Here is a 25698-nt window from a genome sequence, read left to right on the forward strand (position 1 = left end):
TGTCATAGATCTTTGCCACTTCATAGTATCCAGCTAAAATGATGCTCAAGAGAGGTGCCTGGTGTCTCAGTTGGTGAAGCTGCAGGCTCTGGATTTCAGCTGGGATCATGATCTCAGGGTCCTGGAATCGGGCGCCATCCACCCCTTCCCATCAGACTCTATGCTTAGCGGGGAGTCTGCTTCAGAATTCTCCTTCCCTTTGCCCCCCGCCACCACTTATGCTTGCTCTAAAATAAATCTTTGTAAAAAGAAAAACACCTGGGTTTTCTGGAGGATACTTGTGTTCAGTGGGAAAGGCGTACAACTTGTAAATGATTTTCTTATTGTCAGAGAAGCCTATTTTTACCCTCTCTTGGACTAGAAGATATAGGACCAAGGGGAATGGTTGTATTGTGCAGACTTGTGAGCAAGACCTCATGTTGGATGCTTTTACTGGGAAACTGAGGGACGGGGAAGGCTGGCTGGTCTTTATCCCAATTCTAGGTGGAGCTTCAGTTGCTGTCTTTGCTCTGGTGGAGGCCTCTCCACTATGTCCCTTTCTATCTATAGGAAAAGGGTATGCTGCTGGCCTGAAGCCAGCAGGCAGCCAGAGCTGGGCCTTCCGCATGCCCTCACCAGGCACACGGATTCCAGCTGCCTTCAGTCCTTGTGAGGGGAGGGGACTCCAACTCAGCTGTAGGAAAGACCAGACAAAGACCGTGACAACTAAGCCCTGCTACTCCCCAAATGGCAGACTGACAAGTGCTAGGAGTCCAGAACTGTAAGGTCCAGGTCAGCCATTGCCTCTTGCCCAAAGGCCATCCACCCCCAGCATACCCTGTAATGAGAAACACCTGCTGCTTTTCAGCAAGTCCTCTGCCCGGCATTCAAGGCCCTTAGAAATCTGGCTCTTTTCTGGCCATTTATAAAAGCCACCCCAACCACACAAATTGCTGGCTCTGGCTAAAGTGGGCAGGTTGATGTCTTGTCCTTGTACACCCTGGTTCCCCAAGACCACTCGACCTGGGCCATAGTGGACCCCCAGCTCTCCTCCGCCCACTCCTCCTCAGGATCCCAGCTGCAGCATCCCCTCCATGGAGCCTCTACTTGTGTGGGCCACTCTCTGGTAACCAATCCTAATACGATCTCTTTTATACTCCCTTTCCTTTTGGGCAAATCTTACGCTTCAGTGAAATCCTCAAGACAGAGCACTTATCTCATGTGTCCCCCAAAGGGATCACTGGACAAACAGAAGGGGGGGCATGGGTCAAAGACACGCTATATCACGCAAGGCTCAGGTTCTTCCCCTGGACTCTTGCAGGGAATGGGCCACAGAACGAAGGTGACAGCAAGACTTGACAGGTTTAGGGGACAAAGCCCAGAGAAGAAATGTTACCTACCACTGAACAGGAGCTGGAGAGCAGCACGCAGCTCAAAGCCAGTCCCATCTGTCATTTACTGGTGTGCGTTTTACTTCTCTGAGCCAGTCTCCTGAGCTATACAATGAGGATAACACTTCGTCTACTTACCTCCTAGGTTCAGTGTGAGAATCAAGCGAGATAACATATAGGAAAGTGCTTAGAAGTACAAACAGTAGTTGGTATTAGTTATCCAGATGGAGTTGAAAAGAGCTCAGACAGGGGCCAACTCTTGGCCCTAGGGCGAAGGTGGCTTTTATTTCCTCTCTTGGGGAAGGAGGGGACACCAACCTAAGGAAGGGGTGGGTGCGCCCCCAGAGGCTGGGGCCGGAAGAGCTGGATAATCACTCAGAAGGGCTCCTCCACATCCAATCCTGGCCCTGGGCTGCAGGCTGTGCCCACGAGAGTCACTTCCCTTAGGGTGGCAGCTCCCGCCTGAGGGAGGCACATGGAGGTATCTGCTGGTGTTCTCGAAGAGGAAGGGGGAACAGGTGCCCTGAATGAGGAAGCAGAGGGCCGGGATGGCCGACCCCATACTCAATGCCTGCCCAGGATTATGACTTGCAAAAGGCCTGGCTGGTGTGACTTTTCTCCCGAGAAGGGCCAGGGGTGCCCTGAGGCATTGCTTGATTCAATGGCTGGTCCTTTAAATGTCCATTTCAAACTGTGACTCTTCACCTAGGGAGAGAAGGGGCAGACAGCCAAGTAAGCAACAGGTGGATGGTAGGGCTCATATTTTAGAGGCCAGGGAGAGGCGTTATTTTTCATTTGTTGTTCCTAAAAGAGTGGGGGCGAAGGAGAATGGAGGGAGGGCAGGACTCCAGTAGGATTTCCTGGAAACAGGCCTGAAGGTCCAGCTGTACTCTCTTCCCCAATCCTAAAGGAAGAGTAGAGCCTGGGTCTCCCCACAAGAGAAGGGACTGTCCTAATTTTTGTACAGTTTTTATTTCTCTTAATAAGAATTAATGTTTACTTGACTTTGATATAAATATAACCTCACAGAAGAATATTCCTTAAACAAAAACCTTTTTCAAGCATGTGTCCCAACTGTGGTTTTGAAGTTCGTAACACAACCCACGAGGCATATGTCCAAATACCCATGGACTAGCCTGACTCTGCAGTAAAGGGGTTATTTTGGTAATTCAGCTACTCACTGCCCTCACCCTAACTCTTTCCACAAAGATCTCCAAGCAACTCACGCTGCAGGAGGTTGTTTTCTTAAATGGAGTTGCCTCATTCATGATCTCTCAGGTAAGGCTGCTTTGAGGTTCTATGTACCGAGATGCCCACCCCGGCCCCCAGAAGGAAACTGGCCACTTCTTCTGGTTATATTTATCCAAATATATGGTCCAAGGCTAGAGGCTTTGGTTAATATCCCGTTAAGCAAAACGAAAAATTATGTCCGTCCCTCACCAGCACAACGGAACTCTTAAGCCATTATTGTGGTTCAGGGTTGGTCAGCCTGGGGCACCTCTGGGCCAACCCTGCATTTGCTGTGGGCGAGCAAAGCTCCAGAAACTGGGAGGGACTTGCCACAGCCAGTAGGTAGTGATGGTTCTACAATGTCAGGTGTGACTATCTCCATCCTCAACTTTTAAGGCAAAAGGGGGTGGTTGGGAAGTACCATGGAGCTGACCACATGAATCTATCCATCCTTCTCTGCATCCTTCAACGAAAGGCAGTGACCACACTGCCTGGAGCTATCCTTCACACTGCTGTGTGTGTGCCCAGCTTCACCTCCCTCCCTCCCTCCTTCCCAGTGCTCTCCAAGTCTACAAGGCAAGGCAAAGCAAGGGCTGTCGGGCATGGACTGTGGGGTCCCCAGGGTAATTATGAATCACGTCCTGCAGGCCCTAGGTCGATAGACTCTGCAGCTGTCAGCAAGGCCAGCCCAGCCCGAGGTCCCAGTTGCTTCCTGTCTGGCCTTGGTCCACTGCCTTCTGGGTGAAGGGTAGTGGGTTCCAATGTGACTCGGGCTGTCTGCAAGTGCTTACACTTCATCCTCCCACAGCAGGAGAGCTGAGCCACTCTGGTGAGCTAGTCACGACGCCACACAGAGTGCATTCACACACACCTCCGCTGGGGTGCTCACCCTAATCAGGGTGGGGGGAAGGTGGGGTGAGATATCAGGAAGGACCTAGCCGCCCCATGTCAAACCTGCAGAAACAACAGGTTGCATTGTTTTGATTGGTCTTCATCAAGAATCCACTAGTGATCATTACCCTGAGAGGAGGCACCCAGATGCCTTCCTGATCCTGTAGGCCTATAATCTCCCAGAAGGCAAGTTTACTGTATCTTTGATAAGTCATGTCCTCAACATGCACACCATGGGTGTGTCCCAAATGTGGCAGACACAAGGAAATGCTTCAGGGACAATTATACCAAGGGTCATGCTGATGTCAGTTGTTTGAATTGTCTCCCCCGTGACACCTGCTCTGATGTGTCACCGAAATCAGGGCTTGCACCTGGTCTGTGTTCTAGCCACTCCCTCTTCACTCTACTTTCCCGAGCATCATTTCAAACAAGCTCCCCATGAATTAGATTACCTGATGGGGCCAAATCATCTCTCCTGGAGTTCTTGGACCCCTTCCATGGGGAAGGTTGGTGCCGCTGAGACTTCTACCCACCCTCCCGACACCCCTTCTCTGGTCTCTGAGCTGCTCCACAGAAGGTGGGGAAAGTAACATCATTTCCTTCCCTGAAATATCTTCTCTGAAGGGTCTCCACCGGCCACATATGTCCCTTCCTGAGGAAGAGCCTGGTCGAGCCCTGTCACTCACCGCCGGCTGGCTTATCATCCGGGCTGTTGCGCAGGTGGTTCTGGCTGGGCTCTGTGGGGGGCTCCTCACTGGCGGGGCTGGTGACCCCGGGAATGGTGGGCAGGTCCCTCGGAGGTGTTTTGGTCACAGGTGAGTTCCGACACTCCATCAAGAACTTCCGGTCATAGATGATCCTGGTACCTGCAGTGGGGCAGGGACATTGAAAAAGCCATCTCCAACCTCCTACCTGCTTATTTTCCAGTTCTTTGAGGCATGGCTCTAGCAGAGGTGGCATGTTTTTCTGCAAAAGCCAGATCAAGGAGGAGTGAGGCTAGGGTGCCTGGCGGGCTCAGTCAGCAGAGCATATAACTCTTGATCTTGGGGTTGTGAGTCTGAGGCCTACCTTGTGGGTAGAGTAAACTTAAAAAAAAAAAAAAAAAAAAAAAAGGGGCGCCTGGGTGGCTCAGTGGGTTAAGCCGCTGCCTTCGGCTCAGGTCATGATCTCAGGGTCCTGGGATCGAGTCCCGCATCGGGCTCTCTGCTCAGCAGGGAGCCTGCTTCCCTCTCTCTCTGCCTGCCTCTCCATCTACTTGTGATTTCTCTCTGTCAAATAAATAAATAAAATCTTTAAAAAAAAAAAAAAAGCACACACACACACACACACACACACACACAGAAAGGAAGGAGCAAGGCAAATTCACGTGTCCCGCTGTAGCCCTCCTCTGTTGCCTCAGAACCACCAACCCCATCATGTGGACGCTCTGATGGAAGAAGAGGCCTGGCAACCCACCACACTGCACCTTCTCCCCTGGGCTCTCTCCTTAAAGCCCATCAGCTCCCTTACCTCATCAGTGCTCAGTGTTATTACTCAGGACAATCACAGCCAATATTAGAGAAGACACATGTTTTTTATTTATTTGACAGAGAGCGCACACAGGAGGAGGTCCAGAGGGAGAGGGAGAAGCCGACTCCCCACTGAGCAGGGAGCCTGATGATGGGGGTCTCGATCCCAGGACCTAGGGATCGTGACCTAAGCCAAAGGCAGATGCTTGACTGACTAAGCGACCCAGGCTCCCCAAGAAGGTACATTTTAATTCGTTTTTCAATTCAGTACTTCCAGTACCCGCATGGGATATCCAGAATCTGTAACTTCATTTTATAGATGAGCAAAGAGAAAGTTGAGTGAATCCCCCAAACTAGTAAAAATGAGAACTCTCCCACCTGGGGTTTGTGGACAGGAGTGGCCCATGGGGTCTTCTCACCAAAGGCTCTCCTGCTAAGCCCGTCTTCCGTGTGATATCTGCTCTGATGTGTCACTGAAAACAAGGCTTGCACCTGGTCTGTGTTCTGTCCACTCCCTCTTCACTCTCCTTTCCCGAGCATCACCCTTGGGTGGGGACCAAGGCTCATGGAGTTATTCACTACCCTTAAACCACACCCAGGACCCACCCTGTGAGGACGGTTTCCTGATACTTTAAAAAGGAACGTTTTCTATAATCCAGGACCCAGGATTCTTGTGCCCCAGCTGATTTCATCAAAGAACAGTGACTAGTGAGAAGTGATTCATGTTCGGTCCCTGTTTACTCAGGATGACCTCTAAGCACCAGGATGGCACTAATAACGTCTCTTCAATGCCTCCCTCAAACTCCTGATTCTCCCTTTTTAACAAAGAGCAGGTCTCCGCCTCAAAGCCTTCAGCAGGCAGTGGAATTCAGCTAGAATTTACAACTGTCTTGGTGTCATTATATTTCTTTTTATAGTTACCTTCTATTTATGGTAAGTGGATCTGGTTTTCCATATATAGTGGTGATATCAAGTTTCCTTTTAATATAGGATAGGATATCAGTGGATATGATAATAGCATGTATGTTATAAATAATATATATAATAAAATAACAGAAACTAAGTCAAAAAGGTAAATGATATAAAGACGAATATTAAAGATATATACAAAAAGAAGACAAGGTATAGTACAAACTGCAGACAGAATATGGGTGCAGGAGTTTAGAAGCAATGATTTAAAGACTTCAGGAATGTCCTTGTCAATAAACCCGAAGGATTTTCCCCACTTAAGGGCGACAGTGAGTGACATTCCAACAGTGGGGATCCACGTCTCAATGCTGAGCACGGGGCTCTCCAGGAGCAGCCCCAGGAGAGGAACCCATTTGCACCCTTGAACTCTTGAGTCTGAATGCATGAGGTTAGGGTCCTTCTACCGAGGGCTGGAATGTGAGCAGCAGAGAAATGGTAAGATACCAACAGGTGCACTTGGCCTACCTGCCTGTCCTCATCTGACTGCAGCCTGACCTAGGCAGTTACCCTGTCCCACTTACTCCTTGCCTGAGGGGCAGTAATGCTGAATGAAGCCCTGTTATCATCACCCCGTGGGCCATAGCTCATAGCTCACATTTCTTAGTGGGAAGGTGTAAAGCAAAGCACACAAAACCCAGCCTGCATTGGAGGCTCTGCTCCTCCTTCTTTGGGCTCATTGGTAACATGAAAGCCTAAGTGCCTGTGAACCCAGGGGCTACAAACGGAGAAGTACAGTGGCTTCTCCTTGAGGGTAAATGCCCTGGATTCAGAGATGGACCACTCTTCTGTTTCTTAATCCTCAAGACTCAGCAAGAATCTCCCTTGTCGGGGCACCTGAGTGGCTCAGTGGGTTAAGCCTCTGCCTTCGGCTCAGGTCATGATCCCAGAGTCCTGGGATCGAGCCCCGCATCGGGCTCTCTGCTCAGCGGGGATCCTGCTTCCTCCTCTCTCTGCCTGCCCCTCTGCCTACTTGTGATCTCTGTCTGTCAAATGAATAAATAAAATCTTTAAAAAAAAAAAAAAAAGAATCTCCCTTGTCCTTGCCTCCCTCCAGCTTCACTTTTTTGTTGCTTTGTTCACCAGAGAATAGGGAACTGACCCCATCAAAGTGGCACCTAAGAGTTAGAGATTCAATAGCCTTCAAAAAGAACTGGAGCAGGGGGCACCTGGGTGGCTCAGTTGATTAAAAGTCTGACTTTTTAAAAAAATATGTTATTTATTTATGCATTTAAGAGAGCGTTTGCACACAGGCACACAAGTGCGTGTGAGGGAGGGGCAGAGGGAAAGAATCCTCAAGCAGACTTTGCTCTGAGTGCAGAACCTGACTTAGGACTTGTTTTCTTGACCTGAGATCATGACCTGAGACAACCCAAGAGTCAGATGCTCGACTAATGGAGCTACCCAGGCACCCCTAAGCATCCAATTCTTGATTTCAGTTCAGGTCATGATCTCAGGGCTGTAAGCTCAAGCCCCCCATTGGGCTCTCTCTCACTCTCCTTCTGCCCCTCCCCCACCTCTTTTCCTCCCTTAAAAAAAATTTAAAAGACCCCAAACCCAAAAAACTGGGGTCAGTAGTTTCTGGAGAAGCTCTTTAAAGTCATGAGCCTCCAGAGATTTTTTTTTCTTTACATTGTGGTAAAATACAAATAACATAAAATTTGCCATCATAGCCATTCCTAAGTGTACAGTGCACTACATTCACAGTGTTGTGCAGCCAATCTCCAAAACGCTTTCATCTTGTAAAACTGAAACTCTATACCCAGGAAATAGCAACTCCTATCTCCTTTCCCCCTAACCCTTGGAAACGACCATTCTATTTTCAGTCTCTACGAATCAGACTGCTCTAGGTACTTCATACAAGTGGAATTGTACGGTATTTGTGTTTCTGTGACTGGTTTATTTCACTTGGCATAATGTCCACATGTGGACCAGGGGTCAGAATTTCCTTACTTTTTTTTTTTTTTAAGATTTTATTTATTTATTTGACAGACAGAGATCACAAATAAGCAGCAGGCAGAGAGAGAGAGAGAGGAGGAAGCAGGCTCCCTGCTGAGCAGACAGCCCGATGTGGGGCTCTATCCCAGGATCCTGGGATCATGACCTGAGCCGAAGGCAGAGGCTTTAACCCACTGAGCCACCCAGGTGCCCCAGAATTTCCTTACTTTTTAAGGCTGAGTAATACTCCATCGCATGGATATACCACATTTTGTTTATCCACAGACATCTAGGTTGCTTCCACCTTTTGGCTATTGTGAATACTACTGCTGTGAACACACATGTGCAAATAACTCTGCAAAGACCCTGCTTTCAATTTTTGGGGTGTGTATACTGGGAAGTGGCACCAGGTGATTTTTAAATCATTGATTACAGTTAGAAGAGAAAAAGAGCCTCTGTGCCTATTGTCCTACACCTAGGGCAGCTGTTTAAAAATAAGAATCCTCATTTGAGCTAATAAAACCCAGGAACTAAATGCCAGCAGAGGAGGCACCCAGAACACCTGCCATCAGAGGGAGGGTGCTGGGGAGGGAGCCTGCAAGGAGGGTGGGATGGTGATGTTCAAAAGTCAGCTGTCAAGGGCGCCAAGGCTTGCAGGGGACTCTAGACCCCCTCCCACTCATCTGGGGTCAGTGAGGAATATAAGATGGAGAACAAGGTAGTGGAAATGTTTCCCATGGAAGCAGCTTTAGCTTTTCAACCCTTTCTTCTTCCATCCCTTTGTGAGATATACTACCACACAGCTTCAGCAAACAGTGATCTTCTGGAAACCCCCTCTGTCTCCCACAGATGAGACAAACAACAAAACACACATTCTCATATTGTCAAAAATAGGCACCCTTGGCTAAAATACAGTCTCCCGAGATGGGGACTTGGCCTGCATACAGGAGCAGGAAATGGAAACCGCGGCAGGGTGGAGGGGTTGGGGGGAATGCCAAGGTCCCTGCAAGAGGCTAAGTGGCAACAGCTGGAGGCTGTTGGTCAGGTGTGGGCCTCTGGGGTGTGTGAGTATCACACCTGGTGATCTCCACAAAGTAGAGCTGAGGGCCTACTTTCTCTTTCTATATTAGGGAAAATGACCCAACTCCGTTAGACTTCTACAAACAAGAGCATGAAGAGCTTCGGGGTTCTAGGTGGCTTCAAGATGGCAAAGCCAAGACATTTCCCCGCCCTGCTGCTTGTCTCAAAAATCATGCAAACACCAAGAAATAAGACAAGAAACACAAGCACATACTCAAGTTGGAAGCAAGGGGGGCTCAAAATGGGACTCCAAATCACAATCTGTTAATACAGAAAGCGAATGGAGGAATAGTTCTAACAGAGAGGATGGGGGGGCATCTAAATGTGGGGAGGTGGGGGTGGATGTTGCAATAGGAAGTGGGGTTCTGCAGAACCCCAGGAAGGTTCAGGAATTAGAGGCATCATGGAAAATGGGAAGGGGGCTAACAACAGGCAGAGATCTCCCATGCCCCTCACTCCAGGAGGGAGGGAAGACAGGGCAATTAAGTTCAAGTTGACTTCCTGAATGGTGAGCCTCAAACACCCAGCCCTGCCCTGCTTCAGAATACAGATCAAAGATAAAGACCGACTGATGTTGATTTTGGGAAGGGGGTTCTGGATGAAAACAGCAGCTAGCCCCCAGATTGAGCGCACCCACCTGCCTCCACACCTTGCAAAGGGCCTCCAGTCAGCTCTGCAGTGCTCACTCTTAAATATAACCAGCCAGATGCCTCCACACATTTCTGAGAAAAGCTTCCATCAATGGAGAGACCCAAACAAACCAAGAGGGAAACAGCAAAGAGACTTCACTGTTTTTTAAACTTTTTGAAGACTTTAAAGAACAGAAGGGGCAAAAAAGGTAACACAAAAAAAGAACAAATTAGAAAACTAGTATCAGATAACAGAAAGTGAAGAGAGAGGAGAGAAACTGCTAGAAGGAATTTACTAAAAAAGTAAAAAAAAAAAAAAAAAAAAGAAAAATTTCCTGAATTGAAAGAGATTAGTCTTTGAAAAATGTCCTTTCAGTATCTCGTGTAATGAATTAAAAGTACCAACTTAAAATTCATTGGGAAATTTCTCAATTGTTTGAGTAAAAAGATCCTAAAATCTTCCAGAAAGGGAAAAATACAACAGGTGCTCAAAAGGATTGGGAATAAGAATGGCACAGACATTTTCAATGGCAATGCTGGAAGCCTGAAGACGGTGGGCCAAAGCTTTCACAGCCTGGCTTGATGCCCAGCCAAACACCAATCAAGTAAAAGTAGAACAGAGACATTTTCAGAACACGACAGCAGGAATATTCTACCAAAATGAGACCAAGAGTAAGGGCTTTAGGGGATCTCATATCAGTGGTTACATAGGAGGTCCAGAGCAGCCAAACCCTGTCCGTTCCCAACAGAGGGAAAAAAATGGACTGATAAATCCAGAATTCGGATTTTGTGTGTAAAACTGTATTTTGTTGAGTATTTTAGAGGTGCTGGAGGGTGTGGAAGACTTACTTGAATGAAAACTAAGCACATTTTTAAAAGTAATCTCTATACCCAATGTGGGGCTCAAACTCACAACCGAGATCAAGAGTTGCATGGTCTATGGACTGAGTCAGTCAGGCACCCTCCAACCAACTACATTTGAAAGATTTACTTATTTTAAAGAGAAGGGAAGAGGGAGAGAGGGAGGATGTGTGTGTGTGTGCGTGCGCACACACACACACACACACACATTCACGAAAGTGGGGGCAGGGGCAGAGGGAGGGAATCTTTAAGCAGACTCCCCTGCTGAGTGCAGAGCCTGAGGTTGGCTCAGTCTCGGGACCCAGGAGATCATGACCTGAGCCGAAACCAAGAGCGGAAACCCAAAACTAACCATATTTTACAATGAAGCAATAATTAACTAAATATTTTTTTAAAGTTGTACAATGGGGTGCCTGGGTGGCTCAGTCAGTTAACTATCCAACTCTTAGTTTTGGGTCAGGTCATGATTTCAGTTCAAGGTCCTGGGATTGAGCCCCTGGTCAGGCTCCCTGCTTAGTGGGGAACCTGCTTCTCCTTCTCCTTCTGCCCCTCTCCCCAGCTTGTGTGTGCTCTCTCTCAAATAAATAAAATCTTTTTTTAAAAAGCTGTACAATAATTAACTACCTGGCTCATCAAAGGTCATGGTAATAAAAATAATGCATATATTTTTTAAAAATCATGGTATAATTATATTGGGGAATGGAAAGAGAAGGGTGTATAAATGATAATAAGTCCTCCTCTATCAATAGGTAAATCCAGAAAAAGTTAGAAATATGGGGGTAAATCCCCAAAGAAAGAGCTGGAAAACATTGGTTGCTTCTAAAGAGTGAGGGGAGGTTGAGAGGCAAGAAGTTACTGCTTTCTTAAGAGCCTTTAGGCAAACTTGAGATTTAAGTATTTATGTATATAAACAACTTACGTCTAACTTTGACAGACTTTTTTTATGGAAAAAAATCAAGCCCATACAAAAGACAGAATAATATATTTATACAAACACATATATGTATGTAAAACTTTGATTTTTTTTATATTAAATGACAGGTTAAATTATGGATCAGATCTACAATTCAGTGCTGTACGGTTACTATTTGGAAAAAGCGTACATTGTCCATGACATATTGTGTGAAACAGAGTCACAGGACTGTACACATTTTGTGTCTGGTGACCTCTGGGGGAGTAAGATAATCCAGGCAAAGTGAGCCTCTTTTACACTGAGCAGATTTCGTTTTTTAATACAAAACTCTAATACACAGGGCATTAAGCAAACAAATAAATATGGACATAGGGTAAGAATCTCCTTTTCCAGTAAGTCAAGTTAAAATGGCCCTGTCTGGAGCTAGGTAGACTCTCCCTGCTCTCCCTAGAAAGCCTCAGGGCTCCCTGCTGGACTGGGTAAGTGGAGCACAGAGCTTTCCCTCTAGCACCTCTAGGGCTGCTGTGTGCTAGACTTTAACTCCCAACTTCATAAGGTTATGGCGTGGATTAGAACAGCGGCTGACACAAAATAAGACCGTTACGAACAAAGCCTAGCTTTTACGACTAGCATGCCTTCAGGTGACAGATTTTTAGGGACCAATTATATGGTTAGAGCTAGGACAAATCAGATGGGAGGTAAGCAACCTTGAAAAGAAACTAGGGTTGGAGGAGGGTGGGTAAGGACAGCCTCTATCCCTTTTTTAGTCCACAGAAACATGCTTCAAGAATCAACATGAGCTTTGGCATGTTTGGGAAACCAGTGTCATGCAGGACTTTAAAAATTTCAGATGTGCACCAAATACAAGAATGGGATTTTTTTCTCGAGGCGTGCTTGTGGTGACGACAGTTTGCTTGAATGTACAAAGAATGCAGACGTTCCAGGGCGCCTGGGTGGCTCAGTTGGGTAAGTGTCTGCATTCAGCTCTAGTCATGATTCTGGGGTCCTGGGATTGAGCCCTGAGTCAGGCTCCCTGCTCGTCCCTCTTCCTCTGGCCCTCCCCGCTTGTGCTCTCTCTCTGTTCTCAAATAAATAAAATCTTAAAACAAAACAAAACAAAAAGAATGCAGACATCCTCTTGGGTCTGTTTTCCTTACCTGTAAATAAGGGCAGTGTACCAGGCTCATTCAAACAATTTTTAAAGCCCCAACCATGTGCCAGGCCTTATAGGTAATATTTAGGGTCTGTTCCAGCTCTGACATACTACCGTCTATTTTGGGGATCTTATTGTTGGCAGGTGGCCAATGTGGTGGTGCAAACAGCCACAGTGCTGGGAGGCCCAAGTTCTGGGCTCAAACCTGGGTGTGTAGTACCAGCCCCTCAACCCTGAAGGGCAGTTGAATTCCTCAGCTCTAAGAGGAGGGTACTAACTCACCTCCCAGGAGTACTGTGGGCCAGACGCTGTGCTCATAGCCTCTTATGCCAGGTCTCAGTGCTCCCATTCCCCCACTCCCCACAAGGGAGATACAGTATCCTCAACTCAAAGACAGGAAACTGAGGCTCAGAAAGTCTGTCCCCAGGAGCAGACCTAGCCTGTACTGCCTCCAATCCAACCTCTGTTTAAAACTAGCCAAGCATGGAGCGCCTTGGTGGCTCAGTGGGTTAAAGCCTCTGCCTTCGGCTCAGGTCATGGGATCGAGCCCCACATCAGGCTCTCCGCTCCGTGGGGAGCCTGCTTCCTCCTGTCTCTCTCTCTGCCTGCCTCTCTGCCTAGCTGTGATCTCTGTCTGTTAAATAAATAAATAAAATCTTTAAAACAAAACAAAACAAACTAGCCAAGCAGACCCAGGCTGCCATGCCTCGGGGATCTTCTGACTTTTACCTATTCTTCTCAGGATTTGGCCAGAACAGGATGTTCCCTGAGAGAGGCCTGCCCTGATCTCTTCTCCACCTTCCCACAGTACCCGCACTGGGTTCAAAAGGGGGCTGGCCACGACTTCTGTAAATTGAACCCAGCTTGTCCCTTGCTTTCCCCCTGCGCCTCCCCTGGTGGAAACATTCTTCCCCTGAGCGGGTGACGTGAGGCCTAGCAAGAGTACAAGCACAGAATTCCTAGAACTGCTGTTCCCATTCCAGGGAAAGGGAGAGTGTTTCAAACATGCTCGGGGGAGGCTCAGATGCCTATGCTCAGATGCAAGCCAGCAGCCCGTGAACTAAATACTCCAGATCCTTCTATACTCAGCTCTCGCCAGCAGCTCTGTGTCATCGTGGAGGCAAACTCACAGGGTCTACTAGGGGTCTCCCTCCTCACCCAACACACACCAGGCAGTCTGTTTAGCAAGCTGAGCCACCCTGTCAGGGAGAAAATCTTGGGTAGAGAATCAGAGCTTGCTTGGTCCGAGATTTTTCTTCACTTCTGGCCCTATTAGCTCTGCAAAGGCAACCAAGATCTGGATGTTTCTCGGGGGCCAAAAATGTTACAAAGCTCCTTAAATACCAAATGAGGGCAATCGGTGAGTGACAAAGGGCCCTCTTGCCTTTGACGCCCTGATGTGTGAGGGAATAGTCCACTTTATTTGAAAATAAAGCAGCAGGGACGGAGCTTTTGCAGAAACCTGCAGAACAAAACAGCCGGAGTAATTATTCTAAGGGCTGGCCAAGCTCCTTCCCCTTCCCTCACCTGCCCCCAAACGCTTCAAAATGCACCAGTGCAGAACAGGGAAAGCTACCCCTGGAATTCATTGCCAAAAGGGAGTGCCCATCTGAAATGCCTCCCGTTCCACAGCAACAAAAGCTGTGGCTGGAAAAGGGAGGGGCCGTTTGCTGTGTGAACTGCCTCCACACTACATCCAAACTGGTTGGCTTCAGTCCCAACCTCCAGGACCTCCATCAAACTGTCTTTGGAGATAAGGTCTTTAAAGAGGTCATTAAGTTCAAACAAGGCTGTTAGGGTGGGGCCCTGATCCAATACACAGATGCCCTAAGTGTGTGGAGGGCGTGGCTAGGTGGCTTGGTTAGGCGTCCAACTCTTAGTGTCGGCTCAGGTCATGATCTCAAGACTGTGGGATTGAGCTTCCCCGCTCCCCCGCCCTGTTCTGTGCTCAGTGGGGAGTCTACGCATATATGCTCCCTCTCTCTCTCCCCCAAATAAATAAATACATCAAATCTTTTAAATAAAGGGGGGGGGGAAGATACCGCAGATACCAGTAAAGAGGCAGCAGGAGGGGCACCTGGGTGGCTCAGCTGGTTAAGCCACCGCCTTTGGCTCGGGTCATGATCCCGGAGTCCCAGGATAGAGTCCCACATCAGGCTCCCAGCTCTGTGGGGAGTCTGCTTCTTTCTCTGACCTTCTCCCCTTTCATGCTCTCTCTCACTCTCTCTCTAATAAATAAGTAAAATCTTTTTTTAAAAATGAGGCAGCAAGAGGACAGCCATCTGCAAGCCAATGGGAAGGGCCTCAAGAGAAACCAGCCTGGATAGTACTTTGACCTTGGACTTCCAGCCTCCAGAACTGTGAGAAAATACATTTCTGTTGTTTAAGTCACCCAGTCTGTGGTATTTTGTTATGGTAGCCCTAGCAAATTAATATAGGCCTGCTTTCCCCCTTGTATTCCAAAGGGCAGAAGATAAATCAATGTATACACGCACTCTCTTTAAGGCAGACCTGGTGTCCCCAGGAAACCAAAGGAAGTTCTGCACCAACCTGCCCCTCCTGGCATTCTCACTCCTACACATTTTTGGCTCCGAACCTGACTCCATCTTCCTGTCAGCACTCCAGGAAATCAAGGAAGTTCAAATGGGGGTGCTGGGCAGAGGCAGCTGGGCAGGGCAAGCGTGGGCTCCCCTCAAGGGTGTTCCAAAAGCCTGGCTGCTTGAGGAGGAAAGAAGAGGCAGGCTAGGAAGCAGGTAGCAAGGGGAGTATGACACAAATGGCAGGTATTTCCCAGGGACTTGGCACCATGGCCACCTGTATTGTTTGCTTTGTGGAGCTGAACGTTGGGCCTTGAAAACGGGCACAGCATTTTCAGGAAGGTGTCCTCAGTTCTTAACCCAACAGTCAATTCACAGGCTTGTGATTCTGGTCTGTTCCTATACCTGGACTTGGGTCTGCTTGGCCACACAGCAAGATGGGCAGTTAAGTTTCCTCAAAGGACCACACTTTGAGGCTTGGCCTTTGTGGAAGACTGCCTGAACATGTGGCCCTGTAACTCTTCCCATCCCTGCCCTACAGGAGACTTTTTCATTCCAAGGCAATCATCTCCCCCTTCTTGGGATCAACACTAGCTCTGTGGCTTGCTTTGACAGATAGAATACTGCATATGTGGGCCAAGGTCTCAACGGGCCTTGAAAACTCAAATAAATAAGCTCAGGTTAGACTCTTGAATGCATGGGCCCAAGAAAACAGAGAACTCCCAGCCTTCCAGGTGTCCCTAGCAATGTCCCAGACACGTGGGTAAGGCCATCTTAGACCTTCAAGCCCAGGACAATCTAGTTGCCAACTCTATGTCGCCAGATGAGTGACCTCAGGAAGCTTCTTAAGAATGCCCAACCAGCCCAAAGAATGGAGAGAAATAACAAATCATTGTTGCTGAAGTTATACTAAGTTTTTTGACACTCCAGGCCTAGTGTCTGAGCTCTCAGTAGAATTTCAGGGACACGGACATTGGATTACAAGATACTTGTGCTGCCCATGTCCCCGATCATCCAAATGTCATGGGCAGGTGTGACTTACTCCTGTCTAATCAGTGATGCTGGGTGCAAACATAAACAAGGAGCATCCGTCCCGGTGTCTGAAGCCTTGGCCCCACTAGTGACATGTTCCGTATAAGGGCCACTTCTTTCTGCTTAATAACTGAAACAGTAGTATTAGTAATACTGTTATCTATAATACCAGGGTAAGTGAGAAAGTTCAGGGAAAGTAGTTTTGTCCCTGGGACATTCCAAGGTAAACAATTATATGTACCCCGCAGCTGTACGGGCAGAAAAGAAAAATTTGAATGTTACCATTAAGCCAGCTCAGACCCAGGCCTGATGGCAAAGGAGACAGGTTACCCTGAGAATACTGTCATTCCGGATTGGGAGGGAGATAAACCATAAGTGACTCTTAATCTCACAAAACAAACTGAGGGTTGCTGGGGGGAGGGGGGTTGGGAGTAGGGGGGGTGGGGTTATGGACATTGGGGAGGGTATGTGCTTTGGTGAGTGCTGTGAAGTGTGTAAACCTGGCGATTCACATACCTGTACCCCTGGGGATAAAAATACATTATATGTTATAAAAAATTAAAAATTAAAAAAAAGAAGAAAAAAAAAGAATACTCTTATTTTAGGAGTCTTTTCAACTCTTTGTTTTGTTTTGTTTTTTAAGATTTTATTTATTTGACACACAGAGAGAGAGAACACACAAGCAGGTGGAGTGGCAGGCAGAAGGAGGGAGAAGCAGACTCCCCGCTGAGCAGGGAGTCCAATGCGGGGCTTGATCCCAGGACCCTGGGATACTGACCTGAGCTGAAGGCAGACGCTTAACAACTGAGCCACCCAGACGCCCCAACCCTTCACTTTCTAAACACCAGACTCAGCACTCAAAAGCCACAATAGGAAGATGAGTAACACTGCTGGGAAAGAACTTCCCTTCTACTCCAGGGAACAAACATGTAAACAAATACACGTGATTAATTTGTCCTGAGTCATAATGGAAGAAGAGCATGGGCGTGGCTCTGAGACCTGAAAGTGACAGGTTTTCTGTTTGTTTGTTTGTCTGAACATGTAAAATCTAGGTGTACAAATGAACATTCTTTGCTAAAAACCTTCCCTCTGGGAAGCAATCCTCTTTTCTGTACTGCTGTCCCATCTTCTTTCCTCCCCTGCAAGGATATCAAATAAAGACCCATAGGAGAAAATGCCTCCCTGCTTTATACCAGCAGACAAACATAGTACCACCCTGCCTGTCCTTCATTTGGTAATGAAGGACTTTTTTGCTCTTTCAAAAAAACACACATAAGTTAAAAATCAAACTCCTCTTTCAAATCAGGCCCTGCCATCCTCTGAGGATACTGGAAGACAACAACAACAAAATGTAAATCTCAGAAAGCAATTAAATCTCACAGCTATTTGTGCATTATTAGCATGTAAGGCCTAGCAGGCTGAAGACGTGGAAGAGGCAATTCTCACGTGAGAATCATACAAGTTCTACTGGTTATGGAGGGTGGGGGGTGTCTGCCTAATTGCCTCATTCTATGCTACAACTTTGATGCTTCCAATTCTGTTTCAGGCGTGTTTCCATCTTCCTAAGTAGCAAGCCAAGCCCTTGAGGTCAGACTGTCTTCCGGTTTTGGATGTGGTGAATGCCTTAACCAGGGAGGCTGGTGGGCATCAGGGAGAGTTTGGGGTGCTCTACGCCAGGGCCCCCGATCAAAGCCTTTAATGAGGGACAATGTGGAATGCTCTAAATGCTTTAAAAGGAAGCTCAGAACAGTGTGAGAAGAGAACCCATTACATTTCCCTCACTGTCTTAATGTCCAGGTTCTTTTAACCTGTCCTTAATGATGAGACTCTGGGCAATGAGGAGACACAATCTTCCCCTGTGTGACTGAGGCCTCAGGACACTGGCTGTGCCCTAGAGTCAGTGCCGAGGCCACCTCCTCCTCTTCCCAGCACTGTCTGTCCCATAGCCAAAGACTTGGAAACTGCTCCAGGGTAAGCTTCCTGGGCACAGACTTTGTTTATCTAAACCAAGGGTGCCATTAACACCTGTAGCCTTACCTGCCTTCTTCTGATTAACCTTATCCAGGTATGGGGTTTGGGTATGATTACCAGCCAAGCAATCCTGGAGATTTGGGGGTCAAGAATCCAACATGGAATGGGGAACATGGAGGTTAATGGGAGAGGGGTGGAAGGTTTCTGACCCATTCAAAGATTCTGCTGGTCTGTGGTGTCATTGGTCATTTTTAAGACTCCATTGGCTCAAATATTCATACATAACACTCCTTCTAACATATTTCTCTAAAGTTCTCCAGACTTCTAACCAGATTAGTGATTTAGCTTGTGAAAGGTTAATGACCATGGAAAGTAAACTGGCGTTTTAGGAATGCAGATGGTTCAAATCAGCTGCTGTTCCTGTTCCTCTGGGGACAAACACTGCAGTGCCATTCCCAGGAAGAGTGACCTGTGGACACTGCGAGAGCTCCTGACACCTGCAAATAAGCTAGTGTGGGCACCTGCACAGACTCTCTCTAGATCCTGGTTTGAAGGTTGATGCCAAACTCAACTTCAAGAGGAGTTTACCTGGTGAGAAGCATCACTTTTTGCCAGACCCCAGGGGTGTCAAAAGGTGAGAGAAGTCACATTCCACTAATTTTTGAGTACTCAGCATGGTACTGAGATCAATCACTACGAGCTGGTTGGAAATGTGGAATCTCAGGCCCAAATCCAGAAGCTATAGAATCAGAATCTGTGGAGTGCCTGGGTGGCTCAGTGGGTTAAGCCTCTGCCTTCAGCTCAGGTCATGATCCCAGAGACCCCGCATCGGGCTCTCTGGTCAGCAGGGAGCCTGTTTCCCTCTCTCTCTCTCTGCCTGCTCTGCCTACTTGTGATCTCTCTCTGTCAAATTAATAAGTAAAATGTTAAAAAAAAAAAAAAAAGAATCAGAGTCTGCATTTAAGTGAGGCCCCCAGGTAATTTATACATACATTGAGGAATGAGAAGCAGCACTCTAGACTGGAGCAAAAGGGTGCTAGAAATGACCTTTTCTTAGGTTAAGCTTCTTTGCCTTGGCAAAGACATAGGGTGAAGCTGGGCTTTGGAGGAAGACTCTAAGCCTTGGCTAACTGAGGCAAACCAGACTCGCTTACATTAGCAGAAGCAAGGTGTGGTTTTCAGGTTATGGACTGTGAGCTGTGCCTGTCCCGCTGAACACTCCAAACAAGAAATCTGGCTTTAGGCTCCTGGCACAGCTAGCTTTCTCCCAGTTGGTCTCAGACACAAAGTTACACTCTGGTCCAGGTGCCCCTGTCCCTCTCTCCCAACTAAAAACTTTCAAAGGCAGGGAGATTTGTTCTGGTTTATAAAAAAAAAAAAACAACAACAACAACAAAAACAAACAAACAAAAAAAACTAAAAACAAACAAACAACACCCCCCCCCCAAAAACCCAAAACCCATTTCCCAGTCCATGGTCAGAAATGGATCAGAGTTCCCTATAAACAGTAACCCTGGCCATGGCTTCCAATCTGACCTGTCCCCATCCAGCAACAAAAGGTGCAAGAAAGAGCACTTGAGCCTTCAGACCTGCCTCATTGCCCACCCTAAAAAGATCAAATAGAGATTCACAGCCTCACTTGAAGGAACCCCAAAACTGTCAGGAAAAATCCTGGTAGACACAGCATGACACAGAGGAGGCCCACCAAATGGACTACATAAAAGACCTATATAGCAGGGAAAGAGAATTTAAGTCAAGGGTGGAGAAAGAACGCTCGCTGAGAAATTTTCCTTAATCATTTTTAATAGAGGAGAGAGCATTTTCCCCCTCTATGCTTGGATACGGTTTCTTGTTCAATCTGAGAAAGCCATGCGACCCTGGATAAGGGACATGTGTTTCCAAGTTTGGGGCCCAGATCAAACAAGTACATCTATGATCCTTAACAATTCTAACGTTGTATGTTTTGGATCAAAGGGCTCAAGACCTCGGATCTGGCAGTGCTTGCCGGTGGTGGGACCATTGCCTGAGAAAATAAGCATGTGGCCCCCGAGGCTGCCAAGGGACCAGGCTGGTGCTCTCTGCCTGCGTCCTCCTGCACCCCCTGCCTCAAAACGTAGCGCCACTATCTGCGGTGTTTTCGAGTAATTGGCCTATGGGTCGGAGCGGTGGAGGAGGGTGGAGGGGAGGAGAGAAGGGCAAAGCGGGGTGAGGGCAAAGCGGGGTGAGAGCAGCGCGAGCATGGTAGGGAAGTGTGAGCCACGAGGATTTCATCATGCAAACGGGCAGGCGGGTTTCATCAGCGCCTGTGCGCCGGGGCTCCCGGGCTGGGAGGGAATGCCCGGCTCCAGAGGGCAGCCCAAGTCTGGCCCCCACCCGTGCCAGCTCAGCTTCCTCTTCCTCATGCACTTTCAGGGAGGTCACACGGTTCCCCCTCCCCCCGGGCAGAAGAACGTGTTTTTCTGCACAGCCCTGCCCGCGGCCCCACGTCCCTCTGCAGAGAGCCCACATGCGCATATGGGCAAGCTGCCACAGGTGCAGGTGAGACGCGCCCGGGGCAGGCGAGCGCCCTCAGCCCAAATCCTCCGTCAGAGGGTGCTGGCCCACTCCAAAACTGGGGGTGCCTCAGGAAAGAAAAAGGATTCTGCAAGAGTCGTTTATCCCAACAGAGAACGCCCATCCCCATCCCCTAAAAACCCCAGGCCAGGCCTCTCCTTACTCCCAGGCCACACTGACCCCACGCTGTGCTGCCTCAGAACGCCCCCACACCCACAAGGGGCAGCACACCCCAGCATGTGGTCGGTCTGGAAGCGTGCTGCCGATCTGGGCAGGGGGACTCGGCTGTCTCTCCCGGGAGGAAACGAATGGAGCAGTTTGCAGCCCGGGCTCGGAAGCACGCATCCAGGGGGCAGGCAGTGGGAAGCGGCCATCTGCTGGCTCCCGGTGGCCCCCTCCGTGACCGTCGCTGCTCCCCTGATGCCTTTATTCCAGTCACCGCGCCCCTCAGCCCGCTCGCCCCGTCTGACTGACGGCTCCCAAACCCTCTTGCACTGCCCAGTCAGTCCGCGCCGCCCGCACCGGGAGCCCGCGCCTACCTCCCGGGGTGGTGCTGAAGAGCGTGCCGCCGGGGGTGGTGCTGTAGTCCCCGGGCGGCAGCTGCACGCCGTCGCCGAGGATCACCCGACGGGTGGCCGGGATGGCCCGACTTGGGGTCTGGCTGCAGCCGCTGCCCCCAGACATGGTCTCTCTCGCGCTGCGCCCGCAGCGGGAGCGTGGCCCTACGGCCGCTCCGGCCCCTCCCGCTTCGCCTTGTCCCGCCCCTCGCTCACCCCTTCCGCCTCCGAGCCTCGGCGCCCCCTGGGATTTGTAGTTGCCCCGGCGCCGCGGCCGCACCCGCCTCCGCGCGGCATCCCGTACGTGCGTTCCTTGGCCCCTCAAGTCTGAGGCTCCCTGTCTATCGTCTCTCGCGCGCGGGTGCGGGCGCCGCCGCGCTTCGGCCCGCCCCTTTCGCTCGCGGGTGCCTCCAGCCACGCTGGCAACGACTGGCTGCGGGCGGGGGCCGGGGGTTTGTGGAGGTCAACGCCTCTCGGGGCGGGGGCGGTGCTCAGGGCTGTGCGGTGATCCCGGCAGCCCCGGCTCTGGGGAAGGCCTAGATTCTCCAGGAGGACTTGGGGCGGGATGGTCCCCTCAACCCTTCTTTTTCCGCGCTTTAGTTCCTCCGATGAGAAAGTGCGGTGTAATTGGTCATTCACTCCCTCATCGGCTTTTTGAGGCTTCGTGGTGTAAAGAAATAACCAAGAATGGGCGTTTGGTGGTTTGGGGGACGCGGTGGGAGGACGCGTGAACAAGCCCCCAGCTGGGTCATGAGGACTAACGCTAGAGCCGAGGTGGAGCTGACAGGGTCTGGACGTCCGTGGTGGCACGGGTGTTGGGGGGGTGGCTAAGAGTCGGCCAGCGAGGTTCCCTGTGGCCCTTTGAGTTGGGGTACAGGGGTCCACACGCAGCCTGACAGTAGGGCCTCCTTGAACGAACGCTGACTGAGTCTTCAAGGAGCTCTGCAAGTGGGAATGGAAAATGCCAGGAGGGCGGGAAAGCCCATCATCGGGTGAGAGAACAGTTTCTGTCATGACGGTGACATCATGCAAGGGGAGAGGAGATGGGAGAACAGTTTAAAAGAAAAATGGGGTGGGGGGGCACCTGCGTGGCTCAGAGGGCTAAAGCCTCTGCCTTCGGCTCAGGCCATGATCCCCCGCATTAGGCTCTCTGCTCGGTGGCGGCAAGCTTGCTTCCCGATGGTGAAGGGTCTTTCAAAGCATGCCAAGGTGTTCAAACTTTGTCCTAGGGAGGGAGGAGATATCAAAGATCTCTTAAGCTGGGAAGTGACACGATTAGGGTGGCTTTTTCAGAAAGATAGCTGGAGGCTGTAGAGTTTGAGACTGGACCCCCGGAGGTATCAGGCCCCAGATAGGAAGATTGGCTGGTCTCTAGGCCTCCACTTCCTACTATTAAGGCTGGTCTCCCGTGACTATGCAGCAATTGAAATATGGCTAGTTCACATTTACAAGTGTAAAATACATAGATTTCAAAGACTTGGCATGAAAAAAATGTAAAATACCTCAATTTAGATTGATGACATGTTGAGATAACATTTTTAATATATTGGATTAAATAAAATATTAAAATTAATGATACCTGTTTCTTTTTACCTTTTTAGGTGGAATTATAAGAAATTATATGTATATAATATATATGTATATGGCTTGTAATATATTTCTATTGGGCAGTGCTCCTCTAGAATGAGGCAGTATTGAAAGCAATCCTAAAGTTCTCAGAAACTTCCTCTTGGAAAACCATACAATCATCAAATTTTAGCTTTGGCCAGGTACACAGTAGGTCGTCCAGGACAATATTCATCACCATCTTATTCATTCATTCATTTATTCATTCATATTTATGAGGTAAAAGCTAATAATTAAAGAAAGAAAACTTTTCATTGGCACTAAGGTAAAAAAGAAATTCCAAAATAATTCTTATAATTTAAACTCAGTTTTCTTAAAAGTCAGTCCTGGCCAAAGATTAAAAACTAAAATGATCTGAAAGAGTAAGTGGAATATGTCTTTCAAATGATCCTACATACATATTTTCTTCAGTTCAGGTTTTTACAAATTGAGCTAAGATAAACTAACATTCTGTGTCATAATCCTATGGTTCTACTGTGCGGAACTCACCACATCTTTTTTTTTTTTTTTTTTAATTCACCACTGTCTTGTTTAAAAAACAAAAACCAGAGTCTTGGAGATGCAGGGGTTTGCCCAAGACCACACAGCTATGAAAGACCTGAGACAAAGCTGGAAGACCCAGGCTCCCCTCCCTCCCAGGCCTGCCCTTTTGTCAACACACTGGAAAACAAAGTGGCCCATCCTCCTGCCCTAGGAGAAACTGGTTTGAAAGGGGGGTTGTTCAGATGCCATATTGGATGTGCATTTTTGGTTAGAGCTGAGCTTCCAGGGAAGGCACCCACTTAGCTCAACTCTCACAATGATCTCCACACACAGGTTGGAGAAGTTTCCATCCTATCTTGCTCTACTTGACCTGTAGGTAGGGAGGGACAACCAACCAAATTTATCATTTTAAGTAAGTGGAATTTCTCTGGGTAGCAAACCAGGCACACAGGTCTCGTCTTTAAGCAGCCCTGACTTCTCCGGTATTTGTCTCAATACATCTCTGCTGAACTGGACCAGGGCAGGGAAAGAGTGCTAACAGAGGGTCTCCAGGAGTGGCTGCTTGAGGAAGTAAGTGGCAGGCACCACAAGAGTGAGACACGCTTTCAGAGTCTTTAAACCACACTACAATACAGGCTGTTTTAGGATGCCCCTCAGGTTAGGGAGGAGTTTGGGGGCCTAGGCAGTGGGAGAAAAGTGATCCCACTGTGAAAAAAAAAAAAGTGACCCATGTGTTAGTTTTAATCCATTCCTAACATTTGATGCTGAAAACGTTCCCCCTTTACCACTGGGAGTCCTTCACTTCAGCTAGCATCCTGTCGCCATGGCCCCAGTGGCCTCTGGAGGCTACTGCGTTTTCTCGTACAATAAGGGCTTCCTTATATGCTTCTTGCCCCAGATCAAGATTCAACTATTTGAAAAAGACATGTTCAAAAGAAAAGAAAAAAAAAAAAAGCTCATAGATACAGAGAACAGACTAGTGGTTGCAGAGACAGAGCGAGGGGTAGGGGGTGGGAAGGAATGGGTGAAGGGGGTCAAAAGTTACAAAAAAAAAAAAAAAAAAGACACATTAAAGAAAAGAGGCAGATTCTTCACTGACCAGAGGATAAACAGACTATCATTGAAAAGAAACATATCTTACTGTGAGAAATATCTTTGCTGTTTGTTATTGGAGGCAAAGCAGAAGTGAGAGTCATGGTGTCACGGCCCATGAGCACGAAGGGGCTGAATGCTGTGGAGCCCAAAGACACAGCATGCAGGTCACATGAGCTAACATGAAGGAGCCTGTTAAAAAACAGAATTTCACTGAGTGAATTTGAAGATCTAATTGGCTTTGTGAGGTGATTTCCGAAGGGCAGGACCTAGCAAGTAGAGGGATGCCCCTAGGAGTTGTGCAAAATGGAGGATTTTTATAGGAAGGAGGATAGGGCAAGGGTATTATTAGCAAAGGAAAGGATGGTTACATTTTTTTGAGGGGGAAGGGGATAACAGAGTTCTTATCATGGGGATTATCTTACCAGAGCTGATGAGGAAATTTCAGATCCACTGTTAAAAGGTCACATTCCTGGGAGAGGTTCAAACTGCAATGAGGTTTTGGTTTGCTGTGGCTGGGGACAAATGACTCCATTTGAGGCTTCTCGTTCCTCTTTTAACAATTCCCAATGGCAAATTTAACATTTTAATATGGTTTCTGGGCTGGAGAGATTACAAAAATTCTAATGGCTCAGAGCAGGGTCTGTGGTCTTTCAATGGACCTCAAGAGTAGGTTCTCAGCTTAAAATCATCTTCTTCCTGTGTGGGAACCACACCCTGGTGCTGGTGAGTGGCAGGAGTGGCCATCTGGAACTGGCTTGCAGTTGCATCATCCCCGGCCCCCAACCCCATGAGTGACTCTGGGTGTGTGTCCACCTGAGAAGGTTTTGTGTGCTGCTCAGGCAAGCGACACAGCAGAGAGCCTCTGGTGGCAGCTGAAGAGCAGATCAGTGGGAGACCAGTGCCTTGGACCTAACCAGCCCTCGGAGATACATTTAGGGTCACTCAGACTGGGTCCTTTGAAGAGAATTGGACAAAAGGGTGGTTTACTAAGGTGTGGACTGGAAATAGGGAAATCATAAGGTCAACTGCAGTATCTGGGACTGAAATTGGGCCTGAAGGAACATGGGGAAGGTGTGGGTACTGAAATCCAGAGAGAAAGAGAGTCCTCGAGAGTGCGCACTTGCCAGCACAAGCCCAGGCTCACTATGTGGAGTGGCTACACCAGGGCTGTCACCTTCAGTCCTGCCCAGGCACAGGGAGGGGTCTAGGGAACAGAAACTCAGACTTCTCCAACCTCCAGCCCTCCACTGTCCTGTCTGACTCCCCACTGGGCTTATCCAGCTGGAAGACCAAGGACGAGAGATC

At 48.5% G+C, this 25698-nt stretch overlaps 1 protein-coding gene across 1 annotated transcript; it reads right to left on the reverse strand.

Annotated features, from left to right (window-relative positions):
- Positions 1-1627: 1627 nt before the first annotated feature.
- On the reverse strand, positions 1628-21391 carry EIF4EBP1 (eukaryotic translation initiation factor 4E binding protein 1). The gene is made up of 3 exons (XM_044225387.1): positions 21172-21391; positions 4178-4357; positions 1628-2075 (listed from the first exon to the last, which is right to left on the reverse strand). The coding sequence occupies exons 1-3, from the start codon at positions 21314-21316 to the stop codon at positions 2044-2046; spliced, it is 357 nt and encodes a 118-aa protein (XP_044081322.1). The 5' UTR covers positions 21317-21391; the 3' UTR covers positions 1628-2043.
- Positions 21392-25698: the final 4307 nt, after the last annotated feature.

The sequence above is a fragment of the Neovison vison genome, chromosome 11 (assembly GCF_020171115.1).
Source record: "Neovison vison isolate M4711 chromosome 11, ASM_NN_V1, whole genome shotgun sequence".
NCBI lineage: Eukaryota > Metazoa > Chordata > Mammalia > Carnivora > Mustelidae > Neogale > Neogale vison.